The sequence below is a fragment of the Brachyhypopomus gauderio genome, chromosome 10, assembly GCF_052324685.1.
Source record: "Brachyhypopomus gauderio isolate BG-103 chromosome 10, BGAUD_0.2, whole genome shotgun sequence".
In the NCBI taxonomy this organism is placed as follows: Eukaryota; Metazoa; Chordata; class Actinopteri; order Gymnotiformes; family Hypopomidae; genus Brachyhypopomus; species Brachyhypopomus gauderio.
The window spans coordinates 12,115,217-12,133,138 of NC_135220.1; the positions used below are offsets into that span (position 1 = coordinate 12,115,217).

At 44.9% G+C, this 17,922-nt stretch overlaps 1 protein-coding gene across 8 annotated transcripts in view; it reads left to right on the plus strand.

Moving 5' to 3' along the window:
• Positions 1 to 17,922, plus strand: part of ryr1a (ryanodine receptor 1a (skeletal)) — a 79,239-nt gene that overhangs the window by 38,752 nt on the left and 22,565 nt on the right. For 3 of the 8 annotated variants that reach the window (XM_077019495.1, XM_077019496.1, XM_077019499.1), the window contains exons 62-81: positions 2,432 to 2,553; positions 2,709 to 2,758; positions 2,995 to 3,055; positions 3,327 to 3,453; positions 4,424 to 4,535; positions 5,176 to 5,257; positions 5,421 to 5,551; positions 5,687 to 6,007; positions 6,249 to 6,489; positions 6,690 to 6,777; positions 7,043 to 7,135; positions 8,952 to 8,966; positions 10,945 to 11,115; positions 11,282 to 11,341; positions 11,602 to 11,736; positions 11,885 to 11,997; positions 12,171 to 12,267; positions 12,795 to 12,901; positions 13,008 to 13,059; positions 15,755 to 15,841. In XM_077019495.1, the coding sequence (XP_076875610.1) occupies positions 2,432 to 2,553; positions 2,709 to 2,758; positions 2,995 to 3,055; positions 3,327 to 3,453; positions 4,424 to 4,535; positions 5,176 to 5,257; positions 5,421 to 5,551; positions 5,687 to 6,007; positions 6,249 to 6,489; positions 6,690 to 6,777; positions 7,043 to 7,135; positions 8,952 to 8,966; positions 10,945 to 11,115; positions 11,282 to 11,341; positions 11,602 to 11,736; positions 11,885 to 11,997; positions 12,171 to 12,267; positions 12,795 to 12,901; positions 13,008 to 13,059; positions 15,755 to 15,841 (2,265 nt within the window). The remainder of the gene's footprint in view (positions 1 to 2,431; positions 2,554 to 2,708; positions 2,759 to 2,994; positions 3,056 to 3,326; positions 3,454 to 4,423; positions 4,536 to 5,175; positions 5,258 to 5,420; positions 5,552 to 5,686; positions 6,008 to 6,248; positions 6,490 to 6,689; positions 6,778 to 7,042; positions 7,136 to 8,951; positions 8,967 to 10,944; positions 11,116 to 11,281; positions 11,342 to 11,601; positions 11,737 to 11,884; positions 11,998 to 12,170; positions 12,268 to 12,794; positions 12,902 to 13,007; positions 13,060 to 15,754; positions 15,842 to 17,922) is intronic. The other 5 variants (XM_077019498.1, XM_077019501.1, XM_077019497.1 and 2 more) reach the window with 3 other exon arrangements.

Below are 17,922 nucleotides of genomic sequence, written 5' to 3' on the forward strand. Positions count from 1 at the left end.
CAGATTTCAAGTGTGCAGAAACAGTCTAAATAGTCGTTTGAACTAACCTAGTGAAAACCGGGACATTAAATAATTTTTATTTTTTGCCGGGACCGAATATTAAAAAGAAGGAAAACCGGGACAAACCGGGACAGCGACGTGAAAACCGGGACAGGTGGCAACACTAACTGGCGCTACAGAGCTTGGAGGCGGACACAAACGCTGAGGAGAGCGAGATTTATTAAGAGGAATGATCATGATCAAAGTCGTTCAAACAGGCAGGGGTCATAACGGGCGAGCCATCCAGGTTTGACAAATAAACAGGCATGACGATACTAAGAATTAAACTAAGACACCGAACGAACACTTTAAACCAAACACGGGGTAAACGCATACAAACTAGAAAATCAGGCTACAGAAAACACAGACGACTGAGCAACGAAATGAGTAGAACTCACAGATCAGAAAGCGTAGAACACTGAACAAAGAGCATGAATAACAAGAGCACAACACGACCAAAGAGCACGAATAACAAGAGCACAACACGACCAAAGAGCATGAATAACAAGAGCACAACACGACCAAAGAGCATGAATAACAAGAGCACAAACTAACCAAATAGAACAAAACAACCAATAACCGATAAGTGAAACACTGGGACTATAAATACACAGAACTAAACTAGACACACACAGAACTAAACTAGACACACAGGTGAAGACACTGATGACACGGGCGTGTCAGACGAGGGGAAACCATGGAGACAGACACGCAGGGAACAACACAGACACAAGGACAGGAACAAGTGACAGAGAGGGGGGTGTAGCCCTACGTGACAGTCGCATTGCTATCTTACAAAAACAATTTTGTCCAGTCTATTTTTTGAGTTTTGTGTAAAATTATATAATTTTGTCTTTTTGTTCTCTATTTTTGTGTTGTTTCAGTACACACAAAGGACATGAATGTGTATAACAAAAGATGTACAGTCCTTTTGAATTAAGGTTTTTGCATGACAGAGTCAATATGCCAGACTTATAATGTAATGACTATTTTATATAAGCTAATATTTGTGTTTTCTCCCAAGAAGGAAGAAAAGCTAAAGAACATTTGTGAAGGATACTCCTTCGACAGTTGTGAGGAATTCCAGAGAGCACTGAGATTATGGAGTGAAGAGGGCTACCATCCAATGCACAAAATTAAAATTTATTTAAACATGATGTAAATAATAAAAACCCCAATTTATTTCTTTAAAAAATGTACAAACCATCCAGAAAAAATGAATTAAAAAGTCAAATCTGTCTTCTGCATTCTGTGAAATTAAATAAAATTAAAGAGGCTGATAATGTACTGGCAGGAAGAATATTTGTATACATCATACTGTAATGCTGGCGACTGGGTGAAGGACGAGACACAGAATCCTGTTCGCTACAGACGTTACTTTATTTGTCTTTACACATATAGCGCAGACAGTGCACGTTTAACACTCATATAGAGACACGTAGACTCAAACAACGACGAGCACAAGACACTGCGCGAACGCACATTAAATAGACAAACTACATAAACCCCACATGATGACGAGACGAGCCACAGGTAAAACGAATTATCACAGGACGCAACCGCACCCACGGAGATCCACTGACGCAGACGACGTAAACACAGGCCCAAAGGGAGGGGTCGGGGACCGTAACGTGACACATACAATGTGGTGTACATATCAGGGTGCTACAGACAGATATTAACTTGTGTTACATTTTGTTTTAACATTATTTATCACTGGCAGTGTATATTATATGTAGTATTTACCATGTGATTACTGCCATTAGCGGTAAGCGACTTAGGATAATTAAATTGCTATTTAAATTCTAAGCATGGTAAAGAAAAAGACTCACAAGTGAAAAACAAAATTCAAACAGGTCTACCCCATAACCCCAAATAAAAGTATCTTCACTTCTTGTAAAATAATTTGTAAGTAAAATGGAACACAAAAGAATAGTACTAATCTTTGATAAATCAAAATGTTGGGTGCAAATAGCACACACTGCTGCATATACCCGGGTGCAAATAGCACACACTGCTATGTACACCCGGGTGCAAATAGCACACATTGCTGCATATACCCGGGTGCAAATAGCACACACTGCTATGTACACCCGGGTGCAAATAGCACACACTGCTGCATATACCCGGGTGCAAATAGCACACACTGCTATGTACACCCGGGTGCAAATAACACATACTGCTGCATATACCCGGGTGCAAATAGCATCTGCCATAAAGTAAAAGCCTCTCAAACTTGATGAAGCATCCTACTGTGTGAAAATCAGTAGCACAGACACAGTTCTCCTGGATTCAGTAATGTTGCACTTGTGAAAGATCAGCATGCAAATGATATCAAGATCTCTGGAACCAAAGACAAATATTCATTTAGTACCTGAAATGTTCTTTGCAGATTCTTATGCCTCTGATAAATCAGTACTTCAAAAACCACTGCCTCTATTTCCTGTCAACACCTGCTAAAATCCTGGGCAGCGGTGGCCACGCCTCCAACAAAGAGAAGGAGATGATTGCCAGGTGAGTTTGGCTTCTTCCTTCAAAACCATTGGCCACACCTAAGCCCCGCCTCCACAGAAGCCTGCTTTCATGCTATTCATCCATTTAGGAAAATGTCCTTTCAGTTTTCCACTCTCATTCTCTCCCTGCTGCTTTTTTCACATTTCCTGCTGCAGTATCTTCTGTAAGATGTCTGCTCTAGTGAGACACAGAGTCTTTCTCTTCGGTAAGGCTGCCATCATCTTCCTATTCTGTTGTATTCTATTCTGTTCTGTTCTATTCTAGATCATGATACTGCTTTGATACTGCTTTGTCCCTGTTTATTTGTTTATCTCTCTGGAGGGAGGAGACATTCACATAAGCTTAACCGTTCGAGGGGTGTTTGTGTACGTGTTGGTTTGATGTTGAGTGGTACTGGTCCAGAGTGAACTTCTCCCACTAACGCTGCTGTTGGTTCCTCAGGCACCGACGCTCCTGCCATCGTCAACTGTCTCCACATCCTCGCCCGCTCTCTTGATGCCAGGTGCCTACTTCAGTCTCATTAATGCATCAGACTGTGATGCTCGCCAGGGTCATCGGCCATTGGCCACCTGACTCATTTTGCATCAGCTGTTTCGTTTTCGTCCTGAAGTTTGAAAGGGTTGTTACAGAAGGCATCTGTAGGGTCTTCATTGTCCGATTGCAGTCATCGGGTTTGGTATCTGATTACAGTGTTCTTGTAAAACTGTAGTGTTGTATTAGTGGAATCCTGTAGTGATATATTAGAGTTGTGTTCTGTTTGTCCCTGGTGCCAGAACGGTCATGAAGTCTGGGCCTGAGATTGTGAAGGCCGGCCTACGATCTTTCTTTGAGAGTGCTGCTGATGACATAGAGAAGATGGTGGAGAACCTCAAACTGGGCAAAGTGTCTAAAGGCAACCAGGTACTTCAGCCCACTCCACCTGTGTAGAATAGGCTAATCTCCATGTGCTGTGTGCTCTGTATGGGGTTTAGGGCTAATCTCTGTGCTGTGTTCCCTGTATGCGGTTTGGGGCTAATCTCTGTGCTGTATTCTCTGTATGCGGTTTGGGGCTAATCTCTGTGCTGTGTTCTCTGTATGTGGTTTGCTTCTAATCTAGGTGCTGTATTCTCTGTATGGGGTTTGCGTCTAATCTCTGTGCTGTGTTCTCTGTATGCGGTTTGGGGCTAATCTCTGTGCTGTATTCTCTGTATGGGGTTTGCGTCTAATCTCTCTGCTGTGTTCTCTGTATGCGGTTTGGAGCTAATCTCCCTGTGCTGTGTTCTCTGTATGGGGTTTGCATCTAATCTCTGTGCTGTGTTCTCTGTATGCGGTTTGAGACTAATCTCTGTGCTGTATTCTCTGTATGGGGTTTACTTCTAATCTCTGTGCTGTGTTCTCTGTATTGGGTTTGGGGCTAATCTCTGTGCTGTGTGCTCTGTATAGGGTTTGGGGCTAATTTCTCTGTGCTGTATTCTCTGTATGGGGTTTGGGGCTAATCTCTGTGCTGTATTCTCTGTATGTCGTTTGGGGCTAATCTCTGTGCTGTATTCTCTGTATGGGGTTTACGTCTAATCTCTGTGCTGTGTTCTCTGTATGTGGTTTGGGGCTAATCTCTGTGCTGTGTTCTCTGTATGGGGTTTGGGGCTAATCTCTGTGCTGTGTTCTCTGTATGTGGTTTGGGGCTAATCTCTGCTGTATTCTCTGTATGTGGTTTGGGGCTAATCTCTGTGCTGTATTCTTTGTATGGGATTTGGGGCAAATCTCTGTGCTGTATTCTTTGTATGGGATTTGGGGCAAATCTCTGTGCTGTATTCTTTGTATGGGGTTTGGGGCAAATCTCTGTTCTGTATTCTCTGTATGGGGTTTGGAGCTAATCTCTGCTCATTTTCAGCCTGTGAAAGGTGTGACCCAGAACATCAACTACACCACGATCGCTCTGCTTCCTGTTCTCACTTCTCTGTTTGACCACATCGCACAGCACCAGTTTGGAGACGACTTTATGTGTAAGTGATTTTGCCCTGCGCTTAATCAGAATTCTGAAATACACACCCTTAACACTTGTCCTCCTGAAATTTCAGGATTCTTAGGACATCACCCCTCTTTCTTGCCAGCAATTAGCAAAACCAAACATCACCCTTTATTATGTTAATTCACAGAGCAAGACTGAGGCAGCAGCCTCACCCAGAAAGTCTCTGCACCCAGAAAGTCTAAAACTAGGCTACTGCTACTAATATCCTCTGTAAATATATTATAAATATATTATATACAAATGCTTCTATCAAATGCTTCTAACACAAATATAAATAGATAGATAGATAGATAGATAGATAGATAGATAGATAGATAGATAGATAGATAGATAGATAGATAGATAGTATAAGAAATGTACAAAGAGCAAGATTCAAGTGCTTTGATGCTCCTACATGAGAAAGTAAGGTGTACTTGATGTTTTAGAAAGCAAATTAGCAACGGCATCATAATGCTAATTTTCTTTTCATTTTCATATCCATCTTTGTTATGAAACCCCATCCATCCCATTTAGATGCCACAGATTAACAGAATGCTGATCTTGATGAGTGTCTAGGACCTAATCGTTAGTTGCAGTCGTTTGTTTTGTGGGTCTGATGATTGTGTTGATTTTAGTGGATGATCTTCAGATGTCCTGCTACAGAATTATGTGTAGCATCTATTCTCTCGGCACCGTGAAGACGCCTCACGCTGAAAGGTTGGTGTGTACGCGGTGTGTTTCGCTGTGTGTGTGCGCGAGAAATGCAGAGTAAGAGACAAACTAATGTGAATGAGTGAAATCTAAGTCTTCTTCACTGCTGAAATGGGTGGCTGTGGGTCGGTGTGTGCTGAGTTCTGGTTTCGGTTCTGACTGTTGGCAGACATCGGCCAGCTCTGGGGGAGTGTTTGGCCCATCTGGCTGCAGCCATGCCCGTGGCTTACCTGGAGCCCCACCTGAACGAGTTCAACGCTTTCTCAGTGTACACCACCAAGACGCCCAGGGAGAGAGCCAGTGAGCACTAATTCATGAAGTCACTCCTACAAACAGATTGAGTTCTCCAGAAAATTTCTCCTCTGTCTCTCTCTCTATCTATCTCTATCTCTCCTCCCTTCCTCCCCCCTGAACCTCTCTCTCATTATCTCCTAGTCTTGGGTCTCCCTAATGAGGTCCAGGAGCTGTGTTTGGACATTCCTGAGCTGGATGTTCTGATGAAGGAGATCAGCCACCTGGCGGAGTCTGGAGCGCGCTACACAGAGATGCCGCACGTCATCGAGATCACTCTGCCCATGCTGTGTAACTACCTGCCCCGCTGGTGGGAGAGAGGTGTGGAGAACTTCCCTGAGCAGGAGAACCGGCTTTGCACAGACGTCACCTCCGCTCACCTCAACCAGCTGCTGGGGAGCATCATGAAGATTGTGGTGAACAACTTGGGCATCGATGATGCTCCCTGGATGAAGAGACTGGCAGGTTAGCGGTGGATGTGCAGTGCGATAGATGGACACCTTCTCTTTCATTAAACCTCTGTGTGTGTGTGTGTGTGTGTGTTTCTGTGTGTTGCAATGTACACACAGCCCATCGTGAACAGGGCCAGGCCTGAGATGTTGAAGTGTGTGTGTGTTGCAGTGTTCACCCAGTCCATCGTGTGCAGGGCCAAGCCTGAGATGTTGAAGTGTGTGTGTGTGTGTGTGTGTGTGTGTGTGTGTTGCAGTGTTCACCCAGCCCATCGTGAGCAGGGCCAAGCCCGAGATGTTGAAGTCCCATTTCATCCCCACCATGGAGAAGCTGAAGAAGCGGACGGCGAAGGTGGTGGTGGAGGAGGAGCACCTGCGGATGGAGGGCAAGGCGGAGGGCGAGCAGGAAGAGGGCACCATCCGCGACGAGTTCGCCGTGCTGTGCAGAGACCTGTACGCCCTCTACCCCCTCCTCATCCGCTACGTAGACAACAACAGGTACAGGCGCCCTGACACTGCTGCTCTCCACACCAGCGCTGCACACACACACTCCGCCTCCACGTTAGCTCACCGTGTCCGGAGCAGCCTTTGTGTATGACAGTTACCTCCAGGAAAGATGTTTTCACAGGCTTTTAGTCCATTTTTTTTCCAATGAGGATTAATTTTTTTGTTTTTGTTTGTTTGAATGTGTGCATCAGGGCACGCTGGCTGACCTGCCCCAACCCCGATGCTGAGGAGTTGTTTCGCATGGTGGGAGAGGTCTTCATTTACTGGTCCAAATCTCATGTGAGAATCTGTGTGATCCTACGTATCAGACCGTGGTCTTGGTTGAGTGATGATGAAGTGATGATGAAAATGTGTGTGAGAGGGGCCACAGCTACGATGGTGGACACGACACGTATGTCTTATGCCAGCTCATGTGTTCTGTGTAATTTACGTTCACTGTAAAAGTTGTGGCCAGATTTCATGAGTACTCAATTTCAAATTTGAGCAGGTGACCTTTAAACTATTTGACCTTGTCTGCTTCTTCTTTGTCTGCATCTCCCTGCAGAACTTCAAACGTGAGGAGCAGAACTTTGTAGTGATGAATGAGATAAACAACATGTCCTTCCTCACCGCAGACAGCATGAGTAAGATGAGCAAGGTGAGCTCTGCTCAGGGTGATCAGAAGTCTAAACGGACGTCAACTCAACGCCACCTTCCAAAGGCACCGTCCACATTCCTGTATGAGAAGATCACTGGATACTTAGCCTGATGTGCTACTGTCAAAATCCAGAATCCTTATAAGCAAGATGTGTTTGATTTGTTATGTTGTCAGTAGGTTGGATTATGGAATAGTTAGGGTTAGGTACGTGTTTGGTATACTTAGGGTAAGGTGCGGGTTCAGTATGGTTAGGGTTAAGTACAAGTTCAGTAGATTTAGTGCTGTGTTGAAGTTTGGTAGGGTTAGGGTTAGTTTAAAATTAGGGTTAGGGTTTGGTTGACTTATGGTTAGCTTAGAGTTTGTTGAACATAAGGTTAAGTTAGAGTTTGGTAGAGTTAGGACTGGATTAGAATAGGTTAGTTTACGTTTAGGATTAACTGATTAATCTTTTACCTTCTAACATAAGCCGCATGGTGTTCATATACCCTGCAACATGTTTTGTCCTGTATTTATTTTTAAATAAAATAAAAAAAAATCACTGGTCACCTCTGACAGGGTCAGAAGGTGGAGTATATTACTGGGTGTAGGAGGCAGTGGAGTATACTACTGGGTGTAGGAGGCAGTAGAATATACTACTGGGTGTAGGAGGCAGTGGAGTATATTACTGGGTGTAGAATGCAGTGGAGTATACTACTGGGTGTAGGAGGCAGTGGAGTATACTACTGGGTGTAGAATGCAGTGGAGTATACTACTGGGTGTAGGAGGCATGTGTAAGGGAGTATAAGAAGTTTTGTAAATTTACCTGCTGAGCTTGCCTACCCACAATGCATTGCATTGGTGCTTATCACTAGAGCCAGCCTGTCAATAGCTAAAGAGTTAAACAGTTATGAACTAATATTGAACTTCAAATGACAGCTCGAAAGTAGCCTGGCAAATTTACATTAAAAAGTCATGAAAGGTTTTATGAATCACTTAAGACCACAATGGACAGCAGGATATTAAAGTTGAACAACCCTGAGGTGGGGGTTGCTAGTGGGACAGCTAGTTCTCTGGTCTGACATCAATTGTAGCTCCACTCAGCTCTCTGCTTGAACAACGCATCATGGGAAGACATGCCCAGTGATATGTTTAATATCAGCCATGTGAGGCAAACGTTCCTGAGGGATGAGTAGTGAGAAGAATGTTCTAGGCTTTAGACTCGAGAGAGGGAGATTGTGGCTCCTATAAACCTTTGGTGTTGAGTACATGAAGGTGTTGGTAGGCTTTAGGGTTAGGGGTGGGAGTGATGTTTTACACCTGTGGGAATGATTATTAGGGCAGTGTTCAGAGTCTGTGATGGTCAGTATACAGGGGCTGGTGTTCTGGACCTCTGAGAATGTTCATGTCAGATGGGTTAAATGTGGTCGAGTATTAGGGTGGACATCTGTGGCTGAATAGCTATGATATGTGTCAGATATGTGGGATTAGTATGAAGTTGTGAATGGGGTGTTCTAAGCATATGGGGATGGTACTGAGACGGTTCTCCACCTGTGGGGGTTGGTCTGGGGGGGGGGGTGTTCTGGACATGTGGGGGGGGAGAATGGAGGTGGTGTTGGTATGGGGGGTACTTTGAGGGCTCTGTATCTGTTGATGTCCTCTGCCCTGTCCCACGCTCTCTGAGTGAGTGCTGATTCCCAGGTTCAGCACCGTGACGCAAGACGCCGTCTGGGTGTTTTGTAAGTGGTTCTCTCTTTCTGTGCTGTGATTGTTCCCAGTGTTTTTAATGGTTTCTTTTGACTGTCTGTGTCCCTGTGTTGTTGTGTGGCTCTGTTCCTAGGGCGGGAGTGCTGAGGTTAGATTCTCCTTCTGCATGTCTGCTGTGCTGTTGCATGGCACCCCAACTTTCAGGGGACTTAAAACACCTCCCGCACATGCAAACACGCAAACGGCGGCCCGGGACGTTCTGCTCAGAGCGCTAAAATCAACGATTTCCTCCGCTTAAGTTTCCATTACTGACTGGAGCTAATGCACATGACTTCATATCACATCTGTGCACAGACTGTGTAGTCACCAAAGCAGAATGCTGGATGATATTGTGTTATAGTGCTGAACATAATGCATGTCCTGTCAGGCCCATTGACAGCCATGCTGCACACATGACTGTGGAGACGTTTGGTGGTACTTCAGAGCAGGTTTAGTTGGTCACATAAGCAGCAAGAGGCAGTATAGACAATAATACACTACATAATGCATTACAGCCACAGAGCCGCCTCCTCTAAGGGGCAGAAGAATGTTCCCCCTGGCTGCTACTCTGTGTGGATGGGCAAAATGGGGGGAGTCTGGGTGACGGAACTGCCCTTGGCATGGAAACCTTCATACTTGTGTTCCAGAAACATACGTGTGTGTGTTTTTGTGAAGAATGATGTGTAGGCAGCAAATGTACTACATATTTAACTGTGTATTTCTGTGTGTAGCTCTGGGCTTTGTATTTCTGTTAATTTGGTGAGCTGCGTAAACGGAAGAAGAATTGATCTAACTTTTGTTGGTTTGATAACTGATTTTACGATAGTAATAGAGCTTTTTGACACAAGGGGGCGAGTCCAGGCTGTGTTTTGTATCTGTCTTCATTCTAACAGTTGTCTGACCACAGTCTTATGGTCTTATGGTCTTATGATCCTATGGTCTTATGATCCTATGGTCTTATGGCTTTCCCCCCTTTTCCTGCCCCCATGGCCTCTAACGCAATCCTAACAAGACAAATTATAATCTCACATCAAAACAGTTGAGACCTTTGTGAACAAGCAACTTTTGATAAAATAACAAAAGTAAATATAATCTCAGTCATAAAAAACACTTGACTACTAGTACCACATTCCTGTTCTTATGACCACACAACTTAAATCTCCCAGAATTCATCAGTACCACCAACAGCTTCACAATGAAGAGCTCACAGTTTTCATCACCTTCACACACCACCTTTAGGTATAAGTGTCCATCTGCAGTGTCAATGCCATACAACTAGGGGGCGTTGGAGCAGACCTAGCATGAATGCTTCATGTTGTGTTAATTGTGAGTGAGGCTGGTGTCTGCATGGCTCCTCTCCAACCTACCACAGACACACAGGCTTCCCGTGCGCTTAATAATAACAAACAGAATGGGGATAGAGATTCCTGTGCATGTCCACTTCCTATAATAAGAGCATGTCTCCCCCCTTCTATGAGGTATTAAAATGTCACTGTCTTCCTCCCTGTACATTAGAATAGGGGTGAGCTCTAGTTATCCTCCTCTGCCTTCCTCTCTCCTGCACTAAATGTCTTTCTCTTGTCCACTCTGGTGACAAACGATATCACATGTTTTCCTACACCTTCCCATTAATGAACCTGATCATTAAAATCACTAAAACTGTTCTGTATTAAAAGCTAGTATGTGGATATTCCATGTCAAATCAGGGGGAGACAGGAGGATGTAGCACCACCCGTCATGGAGCTACTGAAATTAAAAGCAGTCGCACAGTAGGACGCAGTGACCTTTTGAAACTGGTCAGTTTTGGGGTGTTTGAGTTGAGGTTGGCATCCATGTGGTGTGTTCTGATTTGAGTTTGTGAATAAAGAAGGCTGTTTAGAGAGACACCTTCTTTCAGCTATATTCAGTTTGGAAGCAGAATTTGTGCTATGTGAGTATTTCTGTCTGTCTTTTGCGTGGCGTTCGTGAGTTCCTTGTTCGTTCACCCCATAGTGTAAATGAGGGGTTAGGACGATTTTCCTGGAGAAGCATTTCAGTGTCCTGTTTCATGTCTATTGTCATGTCTCGGAATCACAATGTCCTCCCAGGCTGGGGGCTCAGATGTGGAGCGTACCAAGAAGAAAAGAAGAGGGGACCGTTACTCGGTGCAGACGTCCCTAATTGTGGCTGCCCTGAAGAAGTTGCTGCCCATTGGACTCAATATGTGCTCTCCTGCAGACCATGAGCTCATTAACCTGGCCAAGATACGCTACTCCTTGGTAGAGTATCTACAGATACAAATTTTGCCATTTTTATTTATTCTTCACTCCACTCCTCTCTTTGGTTTGTATGTGACAGGGATGCGTATGTTTTAAACTATATTATCTTCTAGTTTGGATCTGTACCACAACAGTGATCCACAAAGCTCTTCTTTATGTTCAACAGAAAGATACAGATGAAGAAGTGAGGGAGTTCCTGCAGAACAACCTCCATCTTCAGGGCAAGGTCAGGAATCATGCTCTTCTTTTGTGGATGTTTGTGCTCCTCTGGAAACACTACATGGGAAGCGTTAATGGAATAAACTAGAATAAATAGAATGTATTTTATTGTCAAATGCTGAAGTAGGGAGAACAGGACTTTTATTTTGCACATAAAGATATAGAGCTGAGAGAGAACTCCAGATGTTCTACTCCACATGTTTTACTGTGCCGTATGTTGAGTATTGTGGTCTTCTTTCTCCTTCTCCTCTTGTTCTTGTCTTTCAGGTGGAGGACCCATCCATGCGCTGGCAGATGGCCCTATATAAGGAGATGGCTGGGAAGGCAGAAGATGCAGATGCACCTGAGAAAGTGGTGAAGAGAGTTCAGGAGGTGTCTGCTGTGCTGTATCACCTTGAACTGGTGAGTACGGGGCCTGCAGTCATCACTGTGCTCTTGAACCTTCAACACTGCTACTTCAGGTCTGTAGATCTGAATCAGGGCCTGGGTGATGTAAGGGAAGGTCTTATTATTAAAAGGGCTGATGAAGAGATTCTCCATCCTTGTTCAGATGGAGCACCCATTCAAATCCAAAAAGATGGTGTGGTACAAACTGCTCTCCAAGCAGAGGCGTCGAGCGGTGGTCGCCTGTTTCAGGATGACGCCCCTCTACAACCTGCCGAGGTGAGACAGATTAGCACTAAAGCCAAATCCCAGTCCAGCTCCGACTCCTGGATCTCAGTTTCCTTCCACTGCTGTGCTTTTATGAACATCTAAAGTATGAAGGTCTTATGTGCAGTATTGGGGATGGGCTGGAATTAGTCTAATTGTAATACTAATGAGCACCACCCTCACAGGCATCGTGCATCCAACATGTTCCTGGATAGTTACAAGCGGAACTGGCTCGAGACAGAGGGCCTCTCCTTCGAGGACCGGATGATCAATGATTTATCTGTAACTGAATTCTTTTCCCTCCAAAATAAACTGGTTACATCTTGCTATGCATAAATAGACAAACTTGCATTAGGTTTGTAATATTAAAATTCATTGTTACATGTTTACTTTGTGGTTTGGATTAAATGTTTGTGGCAGAATTAACCTCACTGAGTGATCATGGCCGTGTAACAGAACAAGAAGTCAGGCTGGAAGAACAAAATCACAATTAGATAAGGAAGGACAAGAGCGGGGATGAGTAGAGAACAGAGAGAAACTTACCACTGCTTGACCTTGGAGTGTCCTGCCGCTGACACATCATACACATTGACACAAAGCACAATGAGACAGGCATGCAGGAAAATTATGGAAGCAGTTTAGGTGTAAGTCCGTCAAACTACAGTAATAGCTTAAACAGCTTGAACTACAGTAATAACTAATAAATGAAGCACATAGCATATATGGTACAGGCGTGAGTTCCTTTGAGCTAGTTACACTATGAGTGAAAATCTTGAATGCATTATGTTGTAATCTCACATGTCCTACAGAAAGTTATGGAACAGGAAGAAGAGGAAGAGGAAGAAATGGAGGCCAAACCCGACCCTCTTCATCAGCTCATCCTGCATTTCAGTCGCACAGCTCTCACTGAGAAGAGGTGAGGCTCACCTGTTTGGACTCAGGAATGTCAAGAACATTCATATTTATGTATATTTACATACATTTACATAATTAACATTTACATATCCCTACTTTTGTTTCAGTAAACTCGACATGGACTACCTGTATATTGCATATGCTGATATTATGGCAAAGGTGAGCAACGTGTCTTGCTCTGGAAATGAGTCTCAAATATTCAAAATATAATTTCCACTGCAAGCTTTTTACTAATGATCTGTAAAAGATTCTATGAAATAATATTCATATTCATGTTAATGTATTGGAAAAAATTTACCTTAAACACTCTTGAGTCGGTGATGGGAAAGACAAAGAGTGATCCAAAAACCTCTATGGAACTCATAAATAACAGGACCCAGTTACCCTCGCCTGGATCAAAGTTATCGGGGCCTCACCCTGGAGCCAGGCCTGGGGGAGGGGCTCCTTGGAGAGCACCTGGTGGCCGGGTTTCTATCCATGGGGCCCGGCCAGGCACAGCCTGAAGGAGATACATGGGTTCACTCTCCCATGGGCCCACCACCTGTGGGAGAGGTCGTACTAGGGGTTCGGTGCATTGTTGATTGGGCGGTGGCCGGAGGCGGGGGCCTTGGCGTACCGATCCTCGGTTACTGAAGCTGGCTCTTGGGACATGGGACATAACCTCTCTGGTTGGGAAGGAGCCTGAGCTGGTGAGCGAAGCTGAGAGATACCAACTATATATAGTTGGGCTCACCTCAACACATGGTTTGGGTTCGGGAACTAATCCTATCGAGAGAGGCTGGACTTTATTCTTTTCTGGAGTTGCCCAGGATGAAAGGCGGAGGGTTGGAATGGGCTTATTCATAGCTCCCCGGCTCGTTGCCTGTGTGTTGGGGTTTTCCCGAGTAGACAAGAGGGTTTCTTCCCTGTGCCTTCGGGATGGGGAACAGGGTCTGAGTGTTGTTTGTGCTTATGCACCAAATGGCAGTTCAGAGTATGCCGGCCTTCTTGGAGTCCTTGAAGGGATACTGAAAGGTGCCTCTTTTGGGGATCCCATTGTTCTGCTGGGGGACTTCAGTGCTCACGTGGGCAACGACAGTAAGACCTGGAAGGGCGTGATTGGGAGGAATGGTCTCTCTGATCTGAACCCGAGTGCTGTTTTGTTATTGTTTTGTCAACCGATCAACACCTAGTGGTGAGTTGGATGAGATGGTGGGCGAGGATGCCGGACAGACTTGGCAGACCCAAATGTATCGTGAGGGTTTGCTGGGAACGTCTGGCAGAGGAACCTGTCAGAAAGGTCTTTAACTCCCACATCCGACAAAGCTTTGACCGCATCCCGAGGGAGGCCGGAGACATTGAGTCCAAATGGGCCTTGTTCCATGCCTCCATTGTCAATGCGGCAGACCAGAGCTGTGGCCACAAGGTGCCTGTCATGGCGGCAATCCCCGAACCTGATGGTGGACACCTCGGGTAAGGGAGGCCGTCATGCTGAAGAAAGAGTCCTATCGGGCCTGGTTGACTCATGGGACTCTGGAGGCAGCAGACGGGTATAGGAGGGCCAAGCGGATTGCGGCTTTGACCGTCGCGGAGTCGAAAACTCGGGTGTGGGAAGAGTTCTGTGAGACCATGGGAAGTGACTTTCGATTGGCTCTGAGAAGATTCTGGCAAACCGTCAGGCAACTCAGGAGGGGGAAGTGGTTCCTAGGGGTCCTAGAGGATGCATGGGAGTTTGCTCCACCAGTCCACATGTGTTTTGTGGATTTGGAGAAGGCATTCAACCGTGTCCCTCTGGGATTCCTCTGGGGGTGTTCCGGGAGTATAGGGTACAGGGCCCGCTGTTACGGGCTATCCAGTCCCTGTACACAGGAGCAGGTGCTTGGTTCACATGGCCGGCAGTAAGTCAGACTTGTTCCTGGTGGGAGTTGGACTTATAACTTGTTCATAACTTTTATGGAGAGAATTTCTCAGAGTAGCCAAGTGGTGGAGGGGGTTCGGTTTGGTGGCCTCAGGATTATGCGTCTCCTTTTTGTGGATGATATGGTCCTGTTGGTATCATCGGGCCAGAACCTACAACTCTTGCTGGATCAGATTGCAGCCGAATGTGAGGCGGCCGGGATGAGAATCAGCACCTCTAAACCTGACTGAGACCATGATACTCAGTCAAACAAGGGTGGAGTGCCCTCTCTGGGTCGGGAATGAGACCTTGCCTCAAGTGGAGGAGTTCAAGTATCTCAGGTTCTTGTTCATGAGTGAGGGAAAGATGGAACGAGAGATTGACAGGCGGATTGGTGCTGCAGCTGCAGTATTGCAGATGCTGTACTGGACTGTTGTGGTGAAGTCTCTCTTCTGACTCTCTGAGCCAAAAGGAAAAGCTCTCAATTTACTGATCAATCTTTGTTTCGACTCTTACCTATGGTTATGAGCTCTGGGTAGTGACCGAAAGAATGAGATCGTGAATACAAGCGGCCGAAATGAGTTTTCTCCGCAGGGTGTCCGGGCTCTGCCTTGGAGATAAGGTATGGAGCACGGTCATCCAGGAGATGCTCGGTGTAGAGTCGCTGCTCCTCCATGTAGAGAGGAGCAAGTTGAGGTGGTTCGGGCATCTGGTCTGGATGCCACCTGGGCGCCTCCCCAGGGAGGTGCTCCAGGCATGTCCAACTGGGAGGAGGCCCTGGAGAAGACCCAGGACATGCTGGAGAGATTATATCTCTCAGCTGTCCTGAGAATGACTTGGAGTTAGAAGAGGTGACTGGGGAGAGGGAAACCCAGGCCTCTTTGCTTAGGCTACTGCTCCCGCAACCCAAACCTGGATAAAGCGGATGACAATGGATGGATGGATGGACTCTTGAATAGTTCTTTCTGTGTGCCTCAGAGTTGCCACATCGGTGAGGAGGATGAGGGTGGAGAGGACGAGCAGGATGGTGAAGAGATGACCTTTGAGGTGCGACAGTCAGAGACGGTATGGGGGACCGGGGACAGGGCAGGGGGACACAACAGAACCACAGACCAGTGAAGTGATCACCACCGCTATCACCATCAGTCCGTCCATCACTAAACATCTCATCGTCCTCACGTCCGTCTCTCACCCCGCCTTCTAATTTCATTTCCTTCCATTTCTTTCTCTCTCTCTCTCTTTCTCAGTCTCTCTCTCCTTGTCTATTTCTTTCTTTCTCTCTCTTTCTGTTTTTTATGCCTGCTTTTTCTTATGAAGCCCTTCAGTCTTAATATCTGTCCATTTGTCAGTTCTATTGGTTCACTATCATCTTTTGTTTCACCCTCTCTCTCTCTGTCTGTCTTTCTTTTTTCTCTCTGTCTTTCTCTCTCTCTCTCTTTCTGGTGTGCTTTTATGCATCTTATAAATTGTCCCTGCTTTTGCCAGGTTTTGCCAGTGTTCTTTTTCTGTTACAAATGTGAATTATTGGTGTTAAATTAACACATGCAGATGTGTATCAGTTCCCGTTGTCAGGGTTTCTCCTTCTGTGTACACTGGTGTGTACTTTCACTGGTGTGTACTTTCACTGGTCTTCAGTGTGAAACTGCAGGTGTTAATTTAACACTGATTATTTGTGTGTGTGGTGTGGTTTTAATTCTGTTCATGGCTTTAATGGTGTTGTGGAGTGAGTGTTGTTCAAGCTTTCACATTCCCACTCCAACCCCGCTGATCTGGAAAGGCGCCCCCTGCTGGCAGCTGGAAGTGGCTCCCTCTTTGATCCGCTTTGTTTTAATCTTCAAATGTATTTCACGTGACATCTCGCACCGTGAAGCCATTCTGTAGCTTCAGAGATAAACGGGCCCGATCTTCTCTGGAGAAGTTAACATGAGGCCTTCTGAAGGTCATGTTGAGAGGTTTACAGTGTGCCTGGGTTGTCATGTGAACGCCTTTTGCTTGTTTCTCCTGCTGTTCCTCTTACACCCCGATAGAGCAATACTGGTAATTTACACGTTCCTCTTTAACCCTGTTAGAACAGTACTGGTAATCGACACGTTCCTCTTTAACCCTGTTAGAACAGTACTGGTAATCTACACATTCCTCTTTAACCCTGTTAGAACAGTACTGGTAATCTACATGTTCCTCTTTAACCCTGTTAGAACAGTACTGGTAATCTACATGTTCCTCTTTAACCCTGTTAGAACAGTACTGTTCATCTGTATGTTGTTTCTGCCTGCTCATTTGCTCTTTATAATGGCCACATTCTGGCCTCAGTTCTACTCTGCACTGCCTGCTATTATAACCGTAGTGACTGACAAACAGCCTGCAGTGACAGCCTCATCGTGAACACACACGTGTGCACATGGCCACATAAGGAATGCACAACTCAGTGAAGCCCCCACATATTTAACTAAACAGACGGACTCGTTGGGTAAGTCAAAACTTGTATCCAAACCCACTCACACCACCAAAGTGGGGGGGTGGAATATGGCCAGGCACATGTGGGTGGGGGGAGGGACCAATGTAAGTGCATTTTATTCTATGTATTTTATTCTTCATACATATGTATGTACGTATTCATGTATATGAATATATATATATATATATATATATATATATATATATATATATATATATATATATATATATATATATATATATATATATATAACATCACTGTATTTACATTAAATGTTACATTTTAATAATTTCCAGATCAGAGGTGTTAAAACTATAGAACGTGTAGAATCTGTAAAGTGTTCTATAGAACATTTGCTGTTGACATCTATATGAAAACTGTTTAAATTGATGCAGTTTTATTTTTGTTCATAGTAATGGAATGGTAATGGTACAGAAACTGAATAATTATAAATGGTCTTGGAGACACTGCTTCATAATAATATAAATAATATGTATGTACATATGAGCACTTCTAAACAAAACCTCATTCAGTTGCCCTGCACAACATGGGCAATGAAGAACCCACACTTGAGCAGAGGGGTTGAACAGCTGTAGCATGAACTACCTGTAACACCTGTAGGTCTGGAACACCTGTAGGTCTGAAACACCTGTAGGTTTTCCAAAATTTAGATTGTATAATAACATCTCCA